Source organism: Oncorhynchus kisutch, linkage group LG6, assembly GCF_002021735.2.
Source record: "Oncorhynchus kisutch isolate 150728-3 linkage group LG6, Okis_V2, whole genome shotgun sequence".
In the NCBI taxonomy this organism is placed as follows: Eukaryota; Metazoa; Chordata; class Actinopteri; order Salmoniformes; family Salmonidae; genus Oncorhynchus; species Oncorhynchus kisutch.
Genome location: NC_034179.2, coordinates 26,069,340 through 26,087,707, shown reverse-complemented (window position 1 = coordinate 26,087,707; position 18,368 = coordinate 26,069,340). Strand labels below are relative to the sequence as shown.

General features: G+C 45.4%; 1 protein-coding gene across 24 annotated transcripts in view; it reads right to left on the bottom strand.

Moving 5' to 3' along the window:
* Positions 1–18,368, bottom strand: part of LOC109892571 (RNA-binding protein Musashi homolog 2) — a 381,702-nt gene that overhangs the window by 274,933 nt on the left and 88,401 nt on the right. For all 24 annotated transcript variants that reach the window (XR_004210228.1, XR_004210227.1, XR_004210229.1 and 21 more), the window contains exon 6: positions 5,355–5,447. Coding sequence is in view for 17 of the 24 variants with exons in the window: in XM_031826490.1 (XP_031682350.1) it covers positions 5,355–5,447 (93 nt within the window). In the remaining 7 variants the exon portion in view is untranslated. The remainder of the gene's footprint in view (positions 1–5,354; positions 5,448–18,368) is intronic.

The following is an 18,368-nucleotide window of genomic DNA, read 5'->3' as shown; positions in this document are numbered from 1 at the left end:
TGATGTCTATGCCCTGTGGGTTGAGAGCAAACCACTTTAGAACCTAATAAAGGCAAATCCAGGATTTTAAGTGTCTTTCATGTAGTAATACTGCAATATCAAAACCATCAAAACGGTAGGATTTAAGGATTTCGTAGATATAGAAAACGCATTTAATAACTGCATGATCTGGGAAAGTACATTGCTGCTTTCATCTAAAGCATTTTGGCAAACAAACAATAACTAAAACAAATCCGAACCCAGATTTCCACCAGTGCATCGTATATTTACTGGTTGAGAAGAGGGATCTAAATGTGGCTGTTTGTGTTCAATGGAACAGGAAGCTTGGCAATGCACTAATGGACATCAGCACTGTTTTTATTTGGTACGCCTCAAAAACTTAAATGTTGTTATTAAATGTAAGCGCTTGGGCAGGTATGCTAAATGAACTAATATGGAGTCTTGGATGCAGCCGTTACGGACAGTCACGCAATATAGTTTTTTTCTGCCATTTACAAAATCTCAATGCACAACAAAATGTCAGCTATGATATTAGATTACCGGAGCACCAGAACAAATTTCCTGTCACTAACCAAGGCATCCTTTTTTTCATTCTTTTATCTTTGCATTTCTTCTCTCATCTGCTTCCTCTCACGGGAATGTGGTGAGAAGAAGACCTAGTGGTCCACTGAGGAACAGAGAGATGGCACAAACCACATGGTTTCAGAGTGTTGTGTCCTCCTGTTCACCTACACTATTAGAGTGTGAGTTCCAGTCCCTGTCCTAAGGGAGCAGTACCACAGGATGTGTGGAGAGATATTCAGCTACTCTTAGAGAACAGACAATGGAAAATGTTTCTGACAGAGATCTCAGGTTCAAATGAGTCTGACCCTGTGACCCCACCCAACCCCCCTGCAGGCCAATCAGCTCAGAGGCAATGAGCAGGTTAAGAGTCCAGAGTCCTGCTCCTGGGATCACAAGAGGTAAACAGATCTTCATCCACTCCTGGAGGACAACGGAGGACTATTTTATAGAAAATACCTGTGAGAAGGGCCTGTCTAAGGTTCTGAGGCGCCAGGGCCCCTACCCCCCTGCTCCCTCAGTGTCCCCCCTGTGACCCTGTACTCCCCCTTCCCATCCCCCTGCAGCCCCTTCAGCTCAGAGGCAGTGAGCAGGTTAAGAGTCCAGAGTCCTGCTCCTGGTACAACAGTAGCTGGCTCCCATCCAGTAGGACATGGGAACCAGGGCAGAGGAGGACATAAAGGGCCGATTGTGGCGGCCCACTGACTTGGAAAGAAACTGCAGGCCGGGGCTGATGAAACCAAACCCCGGCACAGCTACAGCCCAGCACCGGACCCCAACCCACCACAGCACAGAACACAGTGCAGGCCAGGAGTAACAAAGTGTCCAGGAGTTGATTCAGCTTAGCCAAATAAGGGCACCTTGTTTTGAGACGCATTTCAAGTCGATTTCAGTAAACCAATGACTAAGCATAAACCATCCAATATAATTAGGCCCTTGACTGTGGTTAGGCCCTTGACTGTGGTTAGGCCCTTGACTGTGGTTAGGCCCTTGACTGTGGTTAGGCAGCCACTGTGGTTAGGCTCTTAACTGTGGTTAGGCCCTTCACTGTGGTTAGGCAGCCACTGTGGTTAAGCCCTTCACTGTGGTTAGGCAGCCACTGTGGTTAAGCCCTTCACTGTGGTTAGGCAGCCACTGTGGTTAGTCCATTCACTGTGGTTAGGCCCTTCACTGTGGTTAAGCCCTTCACTGTGGTTAGGCAGCCCTTCACTGTGATTAGGCCCTTCTCTGTGATTAGGCCCTTCACTGTGATTAGGCCCTTCACTGGGGTTAGGCCCTTCACTGTGGTTCGGCCCTTCACTGTGGTTAGGCCCTTCACTGAGGTTAAGCCCTTCACTGTGGTTAGGCCCTTCACTGTGGTTAAGCCCTTCACTGTGGTTAGGCCCTTCACTGTGGTTAAGCCCTTCACTGTGGTTAGGCCCTTCACTGTGGTTAGGCCCTTCACTGTGGTTAAGCCCTTCACTGTGGTTAGGCCCTTCACTGTGGTTAGGCCTTTCACTGTGGTTAAGCCCTTCACTGTGGTTAGGCCCTTCACTGTGGTTAAGCCCTTCACTGTGGTTAGGCCCTTCACTGTGGTTAAGCCCTTCACTGTGGTTAGGCCTTTCACTGTGGTTAAGCCCTTCACTGTGGTTAGGCCCTTCACTGTGGTTAGGCTCTTCACTGTGGTTAAGCCATTCACTGTGGTTAGGCCCTTCACTGTGGTTAAGCCCTTCACTGTGGTTAAGCCCTTCACTGTGGTTAGGCCCTTCACTGTGGTTAAGCCCTTCACTGTGGTTAAGCCCTTCACTGTGGTTAGGCCCTTCACTGTGGTTAGGCCCTTCACTGTGGTTAAGCCCTTCACTGTGGTTAGGCCCTTCACTGTGGTTAGGCTCTTCACTGTGGTTAGGCCCTTCACTGTGGTTAAGCCCTTCACTGTGGTTAGGCCCTTCACTGTGGTTAGGCCCTTCACTGTGGTTAAGCCCTTCACTGTGGTTAGGCCTTTCACTGTGGTTAAGCCCTTCAATGTGGTTAGGCCCTTCACTGTGGTTAGGCCCTTCACTGTGGTCAAGCCCTTCACTGTGGTTAAGCCCTTCACTGTGGTTAGGCCCTTCACTGTGGTTAAGCCCTTCACTGTGGTTAAGCCCTTCACTGTGGTTAGGCCCTTCACTGTGGTTAAGCCCTTCACTGTGGTTTGGCCCTTCACTGTGGTTAGGCCCTTCACTGTGGTTAGGCCCTTCACTGTGGTTAGGCCCTTCACTGTGGTTAGGCCCTTCACTGTGGTTAGGCTCTTCACTGTGGTTAGGCCCTTCACTGTGGTTAAGCCCTTCACTGTGGTTAGGCCCTTCACTGTGGTTAGGCCCTTCACTGTGGTTAAGCTCTTCACTGTGGTTAGGCCCTTCACTGTGGTTAAGCCCTTCACTGTGGTTAGGCCCTTCACTGTGGTTAGGCCCTTCACTGTGGTTAAGCCCTTCACTGTGGTTAGGCCCTTCACTGTGGTTAAGCCCTTCACTGTGGTTAGGCCCTTCACTGTGGTTAAGCCCTTCACTGTGGTTAAGCCCTTCACTGTGGTTAGGCCCTTCACTGTGGTTAAGCCCTTCACTGTGGTTAGGCCCTTCACTGTGGTTAGGCCCTTCACTGTGGTTAGGCCCTTCACTGTGGTTAGGCCCTTCACTGTGGTTAAGCCCTCTTTTCTGGCCTGGTCTCTAGTTCTACTGTTATGTCAGGCTGTAAATCAATATGAGGGTTACCTCTGGCCCCCTTTTTTAATCAAGTTCGCCTACCAGTTTGTTGTTTCTTGAGGGTAAGTGTTTTTTACCAGCTGTATGCCATGTAAGAACGATTACAAATCTGACGATGCAGAGCTCTCAAGTAATGGTACTCAAGCAGGACCCAAGTGTTTATTTGGCACATATTCACCCCTACACGTTTCCACAGGATACAGAAATGCCTGTTACTGGGCCTTAGGTGAACCTAATTCATCAGTCCCACATGAAGACACAGTACAGTAAACAGACAAGACAGCAGAAATGTGCTGCCTCAGAAGAACTCAGAGGAGCGATCTTGTCGTTGTCAGTCACACTGGTATTGGGATGCATGAGAATCAGTCATTACACACCGATACTGTCCTTCAGGCCCATTCATCTGGCTGTCAGCGGCACATTACCCGGACGTATTCAGTGTACTGTGGATAACTCAGTAATACTCCGTAGAGCAGGCGGGCCTCTCTGAAGTTGTGCTGGGGGTTTAGATATGAGCACTTTTACTAATGATGACAAGTGGGAGAGTGGGAGAGAGTGATGTGATTTGGAGCTGCCAGTTCCCTTCCTCTCCCTGTATCCTACTCTATCTGAGGAGAGGAGAGGAGAGGAGAGGAGAGGAGAGGAGAGGAGAGGAGAGGAGAGGAGAGGAGAGGAGAGGAGAGGAGAGGAGAGGAGAGGAGAGGAGAGGAGAGGAGAGGAGAGGAGAGGAGAGGAGAGGAGAGGAAACAGGGAACAGACAGAATAGAGAGAGATATTGCCGTAACCCTGGTGTGACCACACCACCTGTTTCTCCCCCTGATCCCCACAACAACCGCCACCCCCGCTGCCTGCCTGCCCACATCCTGCTAATTGGCTTATGTCACCTAGACCTGAACACACACTTGGCCCACACACACACACACACACACACACAGCCACACCTAAAGAGAATTCCCAGGTAGCTATCCTAGCAGTGTGTTTACCTGAGCACCGAGCTGCAATGTTATAGAGGAGAATCTCTCTCTCTCTCCCTCTAGCTCTCTCTCCCTCTCTCTCTCGATCTCTCCTCACTACAGAATTCTAAACATGTACATCCCAGACATCTGAATGACAAGCCCTGCTGCCACTGTGGTGACCACAACCCCCATCCTTCCCCCCTTCTCAATCTTTCTGTGGAGGAGAAACTAAATGAATTGGTTTTCCCTCTCCGGGCGACTTCTCAGAGAAACGGCGTGTGTGGCGATAATGGCAGGTTGCATTGGGCAGCCAGGTTATTTAATAAATGGAGGGATATATGTGACAGAGAGGATGCAGAGGGACATACACAGACACCACCAGGCAGGCAGGCAGGAGAGACAAGCCACTTCCTGCCCCCCTCCCCTTCTTAAAAACCTAGACTAACTACTCTGATTTCCTCCCTGTCTGTGACACACACACACAGAGCGACTCCCTCAATCAGACTGATTTGTTTGTCTCCCAAGTGTTTCAGGATTCCTTAAGGAGTGGAAAAAACTTTGTCTAATCAAGTCATTCAATCAAGTCATTCAATCAAGTCAAAATTTGTGTTGAGCCCTTTTCAGTCTCGATGATTACAACCAAGCCCGCTCTGAATATTTACTTGCTGCTCCGCGCTGCTGGGCTCAGCTATGACTTTACTTTTACAGAGTACCAGACTACTGAGAAATACAGAGATTATACCATGCACACACTAGATGAGATGTTCAGTACATGCTCAAATGACAATTATTGAGGTCAAGTACTGAGCTGATATTGTAGAGGGAGCATCCTCAGTTTTACACAAGGTGACCTTGAGCTGATATCTAATATGGCACAGGACTGGGGACAGGGACAAGGGCTGGGACAGGAGCTGGGGCACGGACTGGAACAGGGGCTGGGACAGGGACAGTGACTGGGGACAGGGACAAGGGCTGGGACTGGGACAGGGACAGGGACAAGGTCTGGGACAGGAGCTGGGGCAGGGACTGGAACAGGGGCTGAACATCCTCCAACCCACAATGACATGGCTCTCTTGCCGCCAAACCATAAAAGGGAGGAACCCAAAATGATTCTCCTTACCTTCCCAAACTGTTCAAAATACTGCTTCACATCTTCCACCACTGTGTTGGCTGACAATCCGCCCACGAATATTTTCTTTGTTCTTGTGACCATCTGAAGAGAGGAAAGAGATGGGTGATCAGGCTTCAAACGCATCACAACACCTTTAATGTGAGTCCAAACATAGAATCCCCTGTAGACTGGCCCCTCGATAAGGGATGAAAGGGAAAGGGAGAGAGAGAGAGAGAGAGAGAGAGAGAGAGAGAAAGGGAAAGGGAGAGAGAGAGAGAGAGAGAGAGAGAGAGAGAGAGAGAGAGAGAGAGAGAGAGAGACAAGGGGTCTCTATATTGTAATGGTGAGATATAATTTTGGGGAAAGCATTGTTTATGAGAGGATTCTTTTCCTTAGGCTGTTGTGACAGGATAGATAATACTTCTACAGCATGATCTTTAAGCAACAACAAATGTTGATACACGCTCTGAAGACACCCTAAATAGCAGGGCTGCAGCCTATGCTGAGAATCTGTCAAAGGTGAACTGTTTTTATTGTACATCGAACAATGTCATTTCAGATTGTACGTTACTTCAACGGCGACCGCTATCTCTAATCATAACATGGTTCATTTCTAAAAGTCTTTACAGATAGTGTGGCACATTTCAAGCCTCCATTCCGTCGTTTTGCTTGTTTCTGATCCTCAACACATTCAGGTATTTTACATTTTTTTCACAAATAGTAGTGAAAAATAGTCACAAATAAATACATTATTTATTGTTTTTCCAAACACAATTAGCTTGTGCTGGAGGAAGGAATCGGAGAGCATTAAAGCCTCAATTAATTCCAAAGCAGCAGAAATATTAAGGTTTATCACCCACACCACCAGAAAGGGAAACATGGCACAGCTAAGTGCATCTGCAGCAGTGTGCACAGAGCATTTACAAAAAACAAGGAGTTCTGGGGGAAATAGAAAATATTCCCAATAAGAAAGAGAGTAGAAATACTAGTTCCTCCTCAGACAACGAATGACTCCACCTTCGTTACTCACAAGTTGTTACTGAAATGTACAGAGAAATGAAGGCACTACTTAACATAGTAGTTACACACATGCATGTACGCACGAGCACACACACACACACACACACACACCAGCACTGTCTTTTCCCCTTCTGGGCCATTTGCATGGGAACTCATGCAAATTGTGGCAGCAGGCTGTTGTGCCGTAGCCCTGGCTGGCGTAACGCAGCTGAATCCTCCTCCGCCGGCAACCACAGCCATGGCAACTGGTGGTAAAAGGCTACGTGGGAATTTATCAACATCACTTACTTTTATCACTGCCGATCTTGGTAATATAAACACAAGCCAGTGTTCATCTCTGCTAGTCCTCCTACATCTTTTACAGCTGTTTCACCTGCTTCCCTTGATAGATAATCTGACTGTCTTGCCCGGCCATTGTAAGTCATTTTCAGCGAGGGTGCTCCCCCAGCCTGTCTGTAGCCAGTTAAGTTTTATGCGCCGTCTTTATACTTTCTGACAGGGCTGCCCAAAGGCTGATGGGATTTCTAGAGCCCTGGAACAACGCAATTACTTTCCCTATTTCTCTCTCCATGGTGACAACAGACAACAGGCCTCTCTAGGGAAATGGCTGCAGAGTGTTTGGTGTTTCCACTGAGTGACTTAGGAGGAGGTGGGACTGTGTGTGTGTGTGTGTGTGTGGTGTGGTGTGGTGTGGTGTGGTGTGGTGTGGTGTGTGTGTGTGTGTGTGTGTGTGTGTGTGTGTGTGTGTGTGTGTGTGTGTGTGTGTGTGTGTGTGTGTGTGTGTGTGTGTGTGTGTGTGTGTGTGTGTGTGTGTGCACGCTTGAGTGCCAGTCAGAACAAACAAGCTTGTTGTAAAAAAAACAACAACAACTCTGACTGCTCGTAGAACAGAATACATCTGCAAGGAGAGAAACCCCCCGTGTTGTGAGGCTGTGTTTTGAATGGGAGGCTAGCAGGACCTAGGGTTGTGTTGCCCTTCCACAGGGTTCACTGTAGAGCTCTTCACGGGTCCAACAGACCCGACATTCCAAGATCTGACAGGACTCGAGCGGATCCCAAATATAATAACCTGTTCCCATTTTCCCTATAAACAATGACTTGACTTACTTGACCTTAATAAAGTTAAGCAACTTTTGTGCAGGTCTGGAATGTATAGCTGTTCTTTGGCTTAGCTACTGCAGGCCTATGAAGGCAGTGCTTCCCGGCACTCCAACTGACTCTGACAGTTGAACTTGAGGTGAGGAAGAACGTTCTAGGCCTACCAGAGTTACTCCTTTAATCGAACAATATCATTTTCTGATGGAAAACGTACGAATTAGCCTCCTTCTGTACGCCTATATCTGTATAGCAGTAGTAGCCTTTCTGACAAGTATAAAACAATCCATGTCGATGTCAGGAACATGGCGCCGGCATATCTTTCTCTTCGTCTCTCTACGGCTAAGCTTGTCTGTCTCAATATTCATTTTTAAAATAGGAATATTATCCAGTAATATCCTATATGCAATGGCCAAATGCAATTTGCACTCAAATCTCTGACAGCTGAACTGTGAGGTAGACGATTATTGTTTAAGGAAAGTAAAAACCAATAAAACAAAAGGCTATAAAGTATTGAATATGCTACACATCGAAACACAACGCCTAGTTTTATTTTTGTTGTCATTTGTTATAAGCAGTTTTTAAGGACACTGTGGATAATTTGGCCAAAATCACTTGTCTATTGATGGCGCTGGCCTCACCCAGTCTGAGGTTTATTTCACTCCTTCTACTCTCGAATCTGAACGGGTCTCTCTGATCCGAACCAGCACGGGTCTGTTTTTCACAGTCCTTTTTGGAATATCGTTATTATGAATATCGGGTCGGGTGTGAAAGCCAAAGATTCATTTCGGACCCATGAAAACCTTTTGTTCACTGTCAATATGCCCAGCACACCTGCAGTCAGTCCTCAGACACAACATAGAAGACAGAGAGTTGCAGCCTTAACTTGCAGCCTTAACTTTCCCTTAACATACACCAGGCCAGGCTGAGGACACTGACTGCAGACTCCAAGGACACAGTCTCCTGCTATCATCAAAGTCACTCCATGCTGTCTCTGAATGCATTACCAGCAATGATCTATTGTGTGATTAGCTCATTTCAAAAAGACTATTCCTAATCTAACAAGCCGCAGAGAACCCAAATGGGACAGGGGCTGATTGGTGGGAGGGCAACTCTCTACGGTGTGTGTGGGGGGGGGGGGGGGGGGGGGGGGGGGGTCTGTGTGTGTGTGATGGAGAGGTGGAGGGGATGGAGGGGATTTCAGCTCCTTATAATAATGTGTTTTAACAGGAGAACGGGCTGCTGTGCTGTACTGGTACTGCTCAGGGATTTATAGATCCAGCTACGTAGTTAATATGGCAGCCTTTCATTATTTGTGTAAATTTGAGGAGTTCTGAACAACAACAAAAGGACACTGGGTACAGTAGCAGAACTGCTAAACATATCAAATCAAATCGCATTTTATTGGTCGCAAACAGATGTGTATATAGAAGATGTATAGAAGATGTTATTGTGGGTGTAGCGAAATGCTTGTGTTCCTAGCTCCAACAGCATAGTAATATCTAACAATACACACAGATCTAAAAGTTAAATCATGGAATTAAGAAATAAAAAAATATTAGGACGAGCAATATTGGAGTCCGGAGTATAAACATATATATACCGTACCAGTCAAAGGTTAGGACACGCCTACTCATTCCAGGGTTTTTCTTTATTTTTACTATTTTCTACATTGTACAATAATAGTGAAGACATCAAAACTATGAAATAACATATATGGAATCATGTAGTTAAAAAAAGTGTTAAACAAATCAAATATATTTTATATGTAGCCACCCTTTGCCTTGCACACGGTTGGCATTCTCTCAACCAGCTTCATGAGGTAGTCACCTGGAATGCATTTCAAATAACAGGTGTGCCTTTTGCCTTGTAAATGTAACCTTAATTTAACCGTTATTGTTAAAAGTTCATTTGTTGGAATTTCTTTCTTTCTTCATGCGTTTGAGACAATTAGTTGTGTTGTGCCAAAAAAGTGTTAAACAAATCAAAATATATTTTATATTTGAGATTCTTCAAAGTAGCCACCCTTTTCCTTGATAACAGCTCTGCACACTCTTGGCATTCTCTCAACCAGCTTTGTGAGGTAGTCACCTGGAATGCATTTCAATTAACAGGTGTGTGTTGTTAAAAGTTAATTTGTGGAATTTCTTTCCTTCTTAATGTGTTTGAGCCAATCAGTTATGTTGTGACAAGGCAGGGGCGGTATACAGAAGATGGCTCTATATGGTAAAAGACCAAGTCCATATTATGGAAAGAACTGAGAAATGACAGTCCATCATTAATTTAAGACACGAAGGTCAGTCAATCTGGAAAAATTCAAGAACTTTGAAAGTTTCTTCAAGTGCAGTCGCAAAAACCATCAAGCGCTATGATGAAACTGGCTCTCATGAGGACCGCCAGAGGAAAGGAAGACCCAGAGTTACCTCTGCTGCACTAGAGTTTACTGCACCTCAGATTGCAGCCCAAATAAATGCTTCACAGAGTTCAAGTAACAGACACATTTTAAGGTCAACTGTTCAGGGGAGACTGCGTGAATCAGGCCTTCATGGTCGAATTGCTGCAAAGAAACCACTTCTAAATGACACCAATAGGAAGAAGAGACTTGCTTGGTCCAAGAAACATGAGTAATGTACATTATACCAGTGGAAATCTGTGCTTTGGTTACTACATGATTCCATATGTGTTATTTTATAGTTTTGATGTCTTCACTATTATTATACATTGTAGAAAATAGAAAAAATAAAGAAAAACCCTTGAATGAGTAGGTGTGTCCAAACTTTTGACTGGTACAGTATACAGTGCCTTGCGAAAGTATTCGGCCCTCTTGAACTTTGCAACCTTTTGCCACATTTCAGGCTTCAAACATAAAGATATAATGTTGCACGCCCAATTTTTCAGTTTTTGATTTGTTAAAAAAGTTTGAAATATCCAATAAATGTCGTTCCACTTCATGATTGTGTCCCACTTGTTGTTGATTCTTCACAAAAAAATACAGTTTTATTTCTTTATGTTTGAAGCCTGAAATGTGGCAAAAGGTCGCAAAGTTCAAGGGGGCCGAATACTTTCGCAAGGCACTGTATATATGTTTATACTCTGTATATGTATGTGATGGAATGTAGTAGTGTGTACCACAGTATGTGGTACAGTACAGCTGAAGAATACGTAGTATATCTGAAGAAAACATAGAATAGAATAGTATATACAGCAATAGTTGACTAGAATACAGTATATACATATGAAATGGGTTAAACATTTATTTGTATTTATGAACCTTTATTTAACTAGGCAAGCCAGTTAAGAACACATTCTTATTTACAATGACGGCCTACTGGGGAACAGTGGGTTAACTGCCTTGTTCAGGGGCAGAACGACCGATTTTTAACCTTGTCAGCTCGGGGATTCGATCTAGCAACCTTTCCGTTACTGGCGCAACATTCTAACCACTACATGATTAAAGTGACCTGGGTTCCATTATTAAAGTGACCAGTGTTCCATGTCTCTGTACATAGGGCAGCAGCCTCTATGACACAGGGTTGAGTAACCGGGTGGTAGCCAGTTAGTGACAGTGACTAAAGCTCAGGGCAGGGTACTGGGCGGTGGCTGGCGAGTGGTGAATGTTTTACAGTCTGATAGCCTGGAGATAAAAGCTGTGAGGATTATGAAAATGTATACAGAAGATGGCAAAGACAAGCCAGAGTATTTATTACCTCTAAATGTAGAAAGTGGATGAAGATAAATATAGTGTACAGCAGTGGAAACCCAGATCGACAGCACAAAGAGCAGAGAAAATAACATATTGTAGTTATTATGCATATATACGACACAAAAATATAAACACAACATGTAACAATTTCAATTATTTTATTGAGTTACAGTTCATGTAAGGAAATCAGTCCATTTAAATAAATTCATTAGGCCCTACTCTATGGATTTTAGATGATTGGGCAGGGGTGCAGCTATGGTTGGGCTTGGGAGGACAACGGCCCACCCACTTGGGAGCCAGGCCCAGCAAATCAAAATTAATTTTCCCCCACAAAAAGGAACATTTCTGGGATATTTTATTTCAGCTCATGAAACATGGGACCAACACTTTACATGTTGCATTTATATTTTTGTTCAGTTTATTAGATAATGACTTTTTGCAACGGAAATAGACAGGCTTTCAGATACTTTTTCTAGAGACTGAACAAGTGAAGGACACTGCAAAGCTGAGGAAGTTCCTCTCACTGTATGTTGCCTGCAGTACCTGCAAGTTCAGATAAAAAACAATACAATGTAGAGACAAAAGAGGGACAACTCCCCTGTAAGAAAGGAGAAGATCCCATGCTCCCAGTAGGCTGGACCGCCCCAGCTCTCTACAGACCAGGGAGGCCCTGTAGTGTTCTGTTCTCCCAGAGCCCTGTGTTCCCATGTCTCTGTATATTGATCTACTACGGTCTCCTACACAAAGCAGTGTGATGGGTCACTGCCTCTCTACCAAGGCCAGTGTTTTACCCTCCACTATCCCAACACAGACACCCAGCTGTCAATCAACTGGATACACCAAGGCACCATACCAAGGACAAGTCACACTTGTTACCACAATATCCCTATCTCAAAAATGGACCCTCCAATATGCATCAAAGTAAACTATAAACATCAGAGGTTTAGCAAGGAAAAGACTATGCTGGCAGACTTGGTCCATAAGCTGAAGGGCTCCATCCAGAGCACAGTTGCTGTAGCAGCAAGGCTGACAGTGAGAGGTTAAAGCTGTGGAGGGAGCCCCTCACTCTCCCCTCCATCCTCTCCATCAAACCCTTAGGGCCCAGGCTTAGCATCAACAGCACCACTTGATTCTGCCATGCTCCTAATTAACTGCAACAGTATTTGTTGACAACTGTTTTCAGCTGAGTAACTTTGGCCCTTCTCTAAAATAGGGAACACTTGTGTGACAACAAGCAATCCAGGCTAAAGCCTTCGCTTGATAAGAAAGCTTAACCTCCTCATCCTTAATCACCGTCTTGTGTACCCGCCATGATGATTTCCAAAGCTAGCGGATTATACCGCCGCAACAACCCGCTATAGTAGACCCCCCCCCAGGCCCGCTGAGATCCCACGTTCCCACTCCCACCCCAGCCACCTCAAGCCCCAGTGTCTAAGATCACATATCCAGCTCTGATTAGAGCGTACGGCCCCTCATCATAGCACAGCGTCTTTCAAGGCTGAAGCCCACAGACATCAGGAGGGGGAGAAATCATCCTAGTAAGTTGTGTGTCATTTCTCATGACAAGAGAAACAGAAACGCCCATAGCAGTTATTTGTTATGCGCTCCAATTCATGTAATGGTAACAGAAGGATAGAACTACTGGCATGGGGAGAGATGCAGACTGGCCATGTTGATGACGAGAGGGTGAGAGCACAGAGAGCATCTGTCAGAGCAGTGTAAACCTGATCAAAGCTCTCAGCCCTGGGCACACAAACACAGTCAACACTGTATTACACCATGGCCAGCCCAGGTAAACATTACATCTGTTCTGTTCATTACCAGCACTGACGATGAATTAAAGACAGAAAGCAGAAGATGTACTACTGTAGCAACACTGAACAAAATATAAACGCAACATGCAACAATTTCAAAGATTTAGAGTTACAGTTCATATAAGTAAATCAGTCAATTTAAATAAATTCATTAGGCCCTAATCTATGGATTTCACATGACTGGGAATAGAGATATGCAACTGTTACCTCATAGATACATTTTTTTTAAAGTAGGGGCATGGATCAGAAAACCAGGCAATATCTGGTGTGACCACTATTTGCGTCTTGCAGCGCAACACGTCTCCTTCGCATAGAGTTGATCAGGCTGTTGATGTTGTCACACTCCTTTTCAATGGCTGTGCAAAGTTGTTGGATATTGGTGGAAACTGGAACACGCCATCGTACACATCGATCCAGAGCATCCCAAACATGCTCAACGGGTGACATGTCTGGTGAGTATGCAGGCCATGGAAGAACTGGGACATTTTCATCTTTCAGGAATTGTGTACAGATCCTGGCGACATGGGGACGTGCATTATCATGCTGAAACATGAGGTGATGGTGAAGGATGAATGGCACGACAATGGGCCTCAGGATCTCATCACAGTATCGCTGTGTATTTCCTTTACATTGATAAAATGCAACTATGTTCATTGTCTGTAGCTTATGCCTGCTCATATCATAACCCCACCCCCACCATGGGGCAGTCTGTTCACAACGTGTACGGCTCTCACCCACACGACGCCGTACACACTGTCATGATAATCAGCTTCTTGATATGCCACACCTGTCAGGTGGATGGATTATCTTGACAAAGAAGAAATGCTCAATAACAGGGATGTCAACAAAGCTTCTTTTAAAAAAAAAATTTTTTGTAACATTTCTGGGATCTTTTATTTCAGCTCATGAAACATGGGACCAACACTTTACACTTTATATTTTTCTTCAGTATACATCAATACAAGCTTTGTTTAATGTGTGAGCGCATTATGGAAAAGAGAGAGAGAAAGAAATTGAACATGTTTGATGGGAAGACAGGAAGATAGAGAAATGGGACAAGTAGCACTAAGTGTGAATTGGCCTGTACTTGTGTTCTGTAGCATTGGGCCTCTCCTCTCCTCACTCTCCTTCTGCCCTTTTAAGAACTGGTCCAATCTCAGCTCCAGTGTGCATAAATAGATGGCTAATTGCTAATTACAATACAATTAGGGCTCAGGAGATGAGAGAGGGAAAGATGCTTACTGCAAATACGGAGTGACAGGCCCAAGCACTATAGCCCAGGATTACACCAGCCATTTGCACAAGGACAGAAAACAAGTGCTGCCACAGGGGGACAGAGAGGCTGGGACGGGAGAGAGAGGCTGTCAAGCGCAAGGCGCAAGCTAATGAAAGGCCTGGCTCCAACTAGCAAAGACCTTTTCAAGCCCCGATGCAATCAGCAATCTGATGCTAAAGATTCAGGGCAGCCACCTCCTTCATCAAACTGCAATTCTGCCGGTCTACCAATTCATTCAGCTAGCAGGCGTGCTTTTGAATAAGCGGATGGGGGGCTGATGATGTGAGCTGCTGTTGCTCACACAGGGAAAAGGTTGAGGGAAGGCAGGTAGGGTGGGAGTGGGGTGGAGACTGAGGGTGACACTGTGATTTAGTGCTTGAGAGAGGCCACTGTGTGTAGATGGCGCTTGGAGAAAAACGCCATGTTGTGTTGTGAACATGGTGAGGTATGATCCAGGTCTATCTTTTGTCTGACTGATTAGCTGTACTTCACACTCAGCCTGTACTGTTATGAAGATGGATAGGAGCAGCTTATGGCTGATGATAGGACCCTGGAGATGCATGGGCCCATACGCAACCAGAACATTCTCACTGCATTCCAACCGGCCCCTCTGTGGTCATCGACACGCTGCAAATCAACAAAACATTATTATCCCAATAACAGACAATTAAAATGAAGCGGACGAATCCAGAAGGTCTCTTAAGAATGGTTCTGAAATATGAATGTTATGCTAATTAGACACTTGCTTACAGTGTTTAACAAATGACCTAGACAATGATGCTAGGAGCAGTATGCTACAGTGACTGGGTACCTGTTAGAAAACCCAGCATGCCATGTGGCTTTAGAGTGGGCCTACTGAGAGAACAGGCTGGTTATTATGTGTCAGTTCACATGAATCCTTTAATGAGGCACTTCAAAATAGATTCTAAACTAGCTAGCCTGAGAAGCATTGATGGTCTAAGGGACTAATACAGGCTAAGAGAGACAGTACACTTCTAACCTCCTGTCAGTGACAGTGCCCTGGTCCCCTCTCCCTCCCTGGCCCTGCCATGTCAGACACAGAGGCAGTAACAGTAACAGTGTCAGGGACGCTGTCAGCCAGCCATGCAATGTGATGCGAGCAGCAGCACGAGGCTGGGGATTTGGACAGAACTCTAATAGTGCTCGGTAAGGATCAATGTCCTGGAACACAACAGCATGTACTGTAGCTGGGGACCTGAGGATTCAAGCACCACAGTAGAGTGGCTCGTCCCAGATATCGCGGTTATAAAACAGTTTTAGCCTTACACTGCCTGATTAGCCTGATTGAGTATTACCTTTAGACCTAAGAATCATGTTGTGAAGTGTATTCAACAGATATTAACATAAGCACCATCAGGACACAGTAAAAAAATGCTTAGTGATACAACAGTAGGTGCGGAGTAGTCCCTAGCCAGGCAGGGCAGGTGCCCCAGGCAGAGGCCCCTACTACCCCTTGTCTCCATCCAGCTGTGGGCCATGTTCCAGGGCCAAAGGTACACACTACAAGATAGAGGGCCAGTGCCTGGCTCTAACTGCTCCAGCATGAAGCAACACCCTGCAGGTGGAGTGAGAGGCTGGATCAGGGGGTTGACAGCTCTATGACTGACCCCTACTTTAATTGGGATTATGTTCCACTGGACCTCCATCCCTCATTGTAAACGACCTGTCAATCTTCCCCAACCCCCAGCCCTTGTTGGCCCCTGGCCCTGTGCCATCCAGAGAGGGGCCTGGAGAGAGGGCCACCCAGACCAGACCCGGGCTCTCTCTAACAAGCTGCCTTATAGGCTGCAGAACAGAGCAGAGGTCTCGAGCTACACACAACTTCTCAGTCTAGTGAAGGAGTGAGTGAGTGAGTGAGTGAGTGAGTGAGTGAGGGAGTGAGTGAGTGAGTGAGTGAGTGAGTGAGTGAGTGAGTGAGGGAGGGAGGGAGGGAGGGAGGGAGGGAGGGAGGGAGGGAGGGAGGGAGGGAGGGAGGGAGGGAGGGAGGGAGGGAGGGAGGGAGGGAGGGAGGGAGGGAGGGAGGGAGGGAGGGAGGGAGGGAGGGAGGGAGGGAGGGAGGGAGGGAAAAAGCATTTCATAAATCAAGGGATTTGATTTGTTCTCATTTGTGCTTAGACAATTCCAGAAAAAAAATAAACAACATTTCAGAGAAATAGGAACTGTTGTGGTAGTGAGAATGTTTCTGATAATAACACTAACCTGATTTTACTGTAAATCATTTGGGTAATTATTGGTGACTTAACACCATAATGGCTTGGTGCAGTAAAGCATTATTGAATAATCTTCGTCATAAACAGACGTTGAAACATGGAACGATTAGTCAGTGTAATAACATACTCCATCTCTTCTGGTGCCTATGGCTGTGTAACATAAACACCTCTGCTACAGCAAATCAACTCCCACCCAGTAGTGTCACTTTCTGACTACTTCACTTCTCACAACTGCTGTGGGAGGATGTTCTCTCATGTGTCCCCCATATAACATTGATACGATAGTACATTTATTTCCGAAACAGTCCGCAGTAGGGGGGACAACAACCAGGGAATTAACTTCCAACTATGACAATGGTTCTGGTGACACCCTCCCAGGATGGAGCTGTGCAGCATATCAAGAATGACTGCAGCTGCTCTGCCTCTGGGGGCCAGGACAGATGAGCAACAACACTACGGCAACAGCAGGAGCAGAGAGTCAGAGTGGAGCCAGAGCCAGGGATACAATTTCCCCTTCTCCCTCTCTCGCACCCTCCCCCCTACCCTGTTCATTCTAGCTCACTAGCATCAATACGTGGCTTGCTAATGTAATGTCTCAGGGGATCCTTTACAGCGTTTCCACTTCACATCCTTCAAACCAGGTGACCATGGTACATCACTGAGGTCAAACTGATCCTGGGCCAGTGAACATTACTTCTCTTAAACCCTATTCGTAGTAGTTTTACCAGGGAGCTAGGATTAGTTACTGGAATTATGTGCGCAAACACAAATCACCACATCCGAAATTTTAGTCTCGTCCGAATCTGCCATGACGGTCATTTATACATAGCAAGAGCGTAATAACTCCACCCAGAATAACCGACTTTTTTTCGACTAACTCCAAGGTCTTCTGATAATATTAGTCCCGTTTGAATCGACATCCCCGTGTTTTGAGAGAAATGTCGTAGTTTGACAGGTGTTACTCGCGGTGTGCGCAAGAAAACAATAACTGATTCGATAAATTGATGCCTAAAACGAAGTAGTGCGCATAGTCTATATGAAGGGCCTATATATTTTGTATCAACTTTCACAGTGAATGCTTTTGTTGAAATGTTTTGTGCCAATGAATTGAACATTGCCAAATCCGCGAGTACAAGTTCACTTTCTCATCCATTGCCTAAAAACGTATTTCAAGTGCAAGTACGCTGTTTAGCTCACATCTGCAGGCTGGGAGGGGAGAGGGGCTATTTAGGACGTCTTCTATTGCTGATCGCTAAAAAATCGTCAGGATTATGATCACACTTACTCAATTCAAATATTATGGCAACACACGATGGTATGGTTTGGTATGGTTTAGAAACGTGGGAGCCAAGCTTATTATCAGTGTAGCGTTATCGCCTGGATGTTGATATATCTTCACGCCTAGAATAAAAACCTCCAGGTTTCCGTCATAACGTCAATTTATTGAAGAATAATAAAATTATTACATGGAGCAGTTTGGAAAAAAACGAATCCCATTCAAATCGTCCTGTGGAATAACGGATAACACTAGTCCTGTGCGATTAAGGCTTTACCGTTATCAAAACATAAACAATGATCAAAAGGGCTGAGAGAAAAGCAGTGGAGGAAGACAGAAAAGAGAGGGGTAATGTTAAGTACCTATCATTTAAATGCCATCATAAAGAACTGTTGACTTTTATGTAACTAACCATTTGGAAGAACAAGATCAATCATTTTTACAGTAAGAATCTCTTCCCCCTTCATTACGGGAACAGTCTGGCTGTTTTTACAGCAGTTATATTTTACATTAACAATCCCCTCTCCTTCAAAGGGTCTTATCTCGTTATTGTCCCCACTTCTATCATTGCAACTCGAACACGGTGGGGTGTTAAAGTAACCCCAGAC